This window comes from Galendromus occidentalis, unplaced genomic scaffold, assembly GCF_000255335.2.
Source record: "Galendromus occidentalis unplaced genomic scaffold, Mocc_1.1 scf7180000076951, whole genome shotgun sequence".
Taxonomy (NCBI): Eukaryota; Metazoa; Arthropoda; class Arachnida; order Mesostigmata; family Phytoseiidae; genus Galendromus; species Galendromus occidentalis.
The window spans coordinates 266,586-270,844 of record NW_003804940.1 but is presented as its reverse complement, the minus strand read 5'-3'; the positions used below and the strand labels follow the sequence as shown (position 1 = coordinate 270,844).

Genomic DNA, 4,259 nt, shown 5'->3' with positions numbered 1-4,259 from the left:
TGCTGTCAACGTTAACACGCGCTTCGTCAAACTCCCTCGATCAGACGACTGACGAGTATCTTCGAAAGCTGGCTTTCCTCGCTGGCATCCGGATGTCACGTCCTGAGAGCAATGGAGCGGCGGGAAACCAGCCTTCAGGAACTGTTTCAGCTGCTGATAGCTAGCGGCTTATGCATTTTTCACGGTAACGGCAGTGGAACTTCATACTTTGTCGAATGTGCACATCCGCTAAAGACTGCCACAAGAAGGTGAACATCACTTGAAATCGCGCGTCTTCTCCAAAAGGACGGTGAATTTGGATGAACTGTAGATAAAATTTATTTCTTTGTCGGCGGAGATCCGCAATACGACGACCGAAGCGACCGAGCTCGCGCTGTGTCTGCTGATTCTGCGAATCCCGACATTCTTTCGCGGGAACCAATTTTCAATGGCAAAAAATGGCGCCGAAAACATCGCGCGCTGTCGGAACATTCGAGAAGCTGCTTCCGACTCTTCCGACCGCCCTGCTGCCGACGACGTGCGGCCGATGTCAGATGTAAACGAAACTCCTCGAAACTCTATCCGATCTTCCGCGGAAGCTCGGAACGAACCCTCGAGATCTTGGGCGGCGGGAAACAGCACAACGAACGGAGCGCTGGACTTATTTCTTATTCCTACTCTGTCAAAACGAATGGACTCGAATCTCATTTATCTAGACCTGAATCTGACGAGGGCCATATCGAGAGGAATCAATCGACCTCAATCTTGATTCCCAACTTGATCGGTCTGAGCTCGTTCACCCTGTGGCGGCTACGCGACGAAAGCCACGGGGCTCATGGGCTCCGAGCTCACGACAAGGAGCGGAAACCCCGTTTTTCTTCCAGCGTGGTTCCCTATCTCCTCCACCATTGCCTCGACGCTTCCGAGAGGTGCTAGCTTCTTTACTTCTACGAGCCCTCAGAGAACCATCATGTTGTATCTATTCGCTATTGCAAGGCGACGCGGCGTGTCAACTTATGATGCGCGTTCGTCGCGAGCGCAGTGCATCCGGTGCGATTTTAATTCACTCCTCCCAGGCGGACAACGTCGGATACCTGCCTATGTAGACGGGAAGAGCTGGAGGGGCATCCGAAGTACCCCATGAAGCCTCTAACTCAAGGCATCCCATATTACGGAGCGAGCCGTTACAGCTAACCTCATGGATGTCGACGACCCCTGTAAAGACCCACGAGAAGCCCCTCCGAATCCGGGGCGGAGACTTCATCGTCCCTGGAGAACGGGGGTAAGGGCCGATGAGCACCAGAACTGTTTGAAAGGACGGCCCTCAGGCCCTGGTTTTCGAAGCCAGGCTCCGGAATTGTGTCGTCCGTGTCGAGGAAAAGAAACAGGTTCTCAGCGAAAAGTCCAGTTTTTATCTACATTCTACATATTTTTATAAGCATCCTGAAATGCGACGTTCCCGAAATCTCACACGGCTGTCCGGTGGGAGCGATGTTCTGAAACATTATTCAAAGTATTGCGCCTTGGTCTCGATCCTGAACTGAAGCGCCGTAACCTCTCGGCTTCCGAGTCCTCGACGTCCCTGCCCAAGAATCATCGGCGGCGTAGCAAGGTGAACTCCATGAGGAAAATCTCCCCGAGGAGGCTTCAACTCCGAATCGCCCCAGATATTTTCCGGCGGGGTTACAGACCACCGTCATAGGTTGAGGTCAGCCATCGCGAAACATGGAGGGAGTCGGGGGTGTTGAGTGCGAAGTCGTCTGGAGTCAAGGTGCAAAAAAAAATAAGCATATGAGTACTCGTTTCATAAAATATATCCTATCGGCTCTTTGTTGATCCAGAAGATTCGTCCATGCTCAATGACCCAACGGGAATCGCAGAATCCGGCACCGGGCAGCTAAAGTCCTAGTCCTGATCCCAGTCTCACGCATGCCGGGACTTTCGCATAAAATCATCGAATCTCCTCCATGTCTTTAAAAAAGCACATGTCCGCTCGTTCAGGAGTTGGATTTCCGAGGGACTGTTCGCAAGTTGTCCACCATATCCCGAGTCGCTGAACACAATAAATGTGTCCTCTCTGATTCTCGATTCTTCGAAGAATTCTCTGAGCTCCCCTTATTCCTCAAACACAAATCACTCACGAAGAAATAACGAGAGAATGTGCGTCAATCTCGAAGACTTCACGATTCTGCCTCCGATGACGTGACGATCAATGAGAGCGCCCGCGGAAGCAAGGCCCAAACGGCTGGTACCACGATGAAAGGAACGAGTACTTTCAATTAACTTTCTCCGCTTCTTTCCTTCCTCCAAGCTGTCTCTCTCGAGGGAATCCTGAGAAGCTCCGCAATCAATGGCACTGTTAAAAAAAGATGGATTTCTTGCGCCGTATCAACGGCTTAGTTTCAAGACGTCATCTTTCGTATTTATGACACGGATTCCAGGGTTGCGTCCAGGCTTCATGGAGTTCTCCTGGATTTTGTCCGCTATTCCTCGAAGGAGACTCGGTCGGAACCCACCCCCTACGAGAACAATTCTCTCTGTCTCGAATTGTTCGTTGACGAAAATCTTGATATCCCTCCTCAATTTCTTCTCATTGAGAGTGAGTTTCTGTAGCAGCACGGCAGCGTATTCCTCCGTTTCTTCCTTGTCGGAATCGAAGTCGATATCTTTTTCCAGCAGAGCCTGATGTTTCTCGATCTCCCGCAATTTCTTCTCATACACCGGGTTCTCCAGATCGTTGTGATGGGCCGCACGCATGTAGCGTATAGCGGCAGCTAAGAGTCCAAGGGAGAAACACGCACACCCGCAGATGTAATTCACATAGGAGTCGAATCGGTCCATCTCGAGGGCTTCTTTCGAAAGGCTAACTGCCTGAGGATATTTTCCCAGCTCGTAGGCACATCCCGCCGATTTCACAGTCAGGTAGTGAACCAGATTCTCCCGAGCGTCGTTCTCCTCCCGCGCTTTCTCACAGTCGATCTTCAGTCTTCGAGCCGAGTGCAAGCAGCTCTTCAATAATCCATAAGCCTGATTTTTCCTGCCGTTTTCCATGAGAGTTTCAGCCTTCAGAAGCTCAGCTTGAATCAGCGAGAAGCTTTCGGACGTTGCTCTGTTCTTGAATCGCAGCTTGCTCGGCGCAGGCTTATCATTCCACGACTTGAGCTGTACTTCGAAAACGAGGTTCGAATCCTTAGGTATCTTCACTCCAGGTCCCAATAAAACCGGGTTCGGGCCGAAGGCTAGAGAAGAGTCCATCCAGATAAGGGATCTTTCGCCTTGGCACATGGTAGATAGAGCAATACTCAACCCGGTGGGCAGGATCTGGTCCAGGTGTTTGACGAAGGGTTTATCAGAGTACTCCAAGACAGTCTGACCCTTCAGGATCAATCGTAACTCCACCTCGACCTCGCTATTCCCTTGGACGGTATCACCTGCTCCAGCTGCGATGGTGAGTTTGTACAGGAGATCGGGGAGCAAGGGCTCCCCACTCGATTTTAGCTCATCCACGCTTATCTGTAAATATGTAGGGTGGTCTATAAGAGGATAATTGGGAAATGGATGCGGAGAGGAGTCTTAACCAACGCTAGCTGCGTCGATCCAGCGCTCAAGGATCCCTGAGCTGCAGCTCCGTAAAGGCGACGTTCAACAATGCTTCACTGTCATCAGCATTTCATACCACCCTATGACCCATGGTGAATTTCCGACTTCGTAGCAATGTCAAGCTTCTACCAGCTGATGGTGACTCACCTTGTCCATGCTTTTTTTGAGATCGGAACCGAAAGCCAGAGTATTGTTCAACACGGAGTGTTCTCTCTCCTGTTGCTCCCTTCGGTGTCATTCGACGGACCGATCTTCGCTCGTCAGAGCCGTGAGAGAGTCTGCACGAGTACGAACACCGATAAGCTCGCCGAGCTCAGCTCCTATTACGTGGCGAGTCCGGGATTATCGACGGAGTTAGCGCACAGCCACCACCGCACCAGTCTTCGACCTGCCTGTTGTACCCGTCGTTCGGAAAAAAAGTCGCCCTAAAGACCGCCTCGTGAGCATCCGTTTATGTCGTGAGGGATGAGAGGGAAACGTGGGAAGTTCGTCACCGAGGCATCGAAAACAGCCATTCGCCCATGTACGAGATGCGTATGCGTATACTGAAGTAGGTCCAATGATTTCTGTCGAATCGGAGCCGGCGCGGAAGCGGAATCTTCTTGCTCTCTCGGCTATTTCGAAAGCGGCGCCAGAAAGACCAGCAGAGCAGCGGAGGGCTCTTCATGGGGCTTAGCGAG

At 51.5% G+C, this 4,259-nt stretch overlaps 1 protein-coding gene across 1 annotated transcript; it reads right to left on the bottom strand.

The window, feature by feature from the left end:
• Positions 1-2,367: 2,367 nt before the first annotated feature.
• Positions 2,368-3,957, bottom strand: LOC100900482 (uncharacterized). Its single transcript, XM_003740486.1, has 2 exons — positions 3,727-3,957; positions 2,368-3,492 (listed from the first exon to the last, which is right to left on the bottom strand). The coding sequence occupies exons 1-2, from the start codon at positions 3,733-3,735 to the stop codon at positions 2,368-2,370; spliced, it is 1,134 nt and encodes a 377-aa protein (XP_003740534.1). The 5' UTR covers positions 3,736-3,957.
• Between the last annotated feature and the right edge of the window lie 302 nt (positions 3,958-4,259).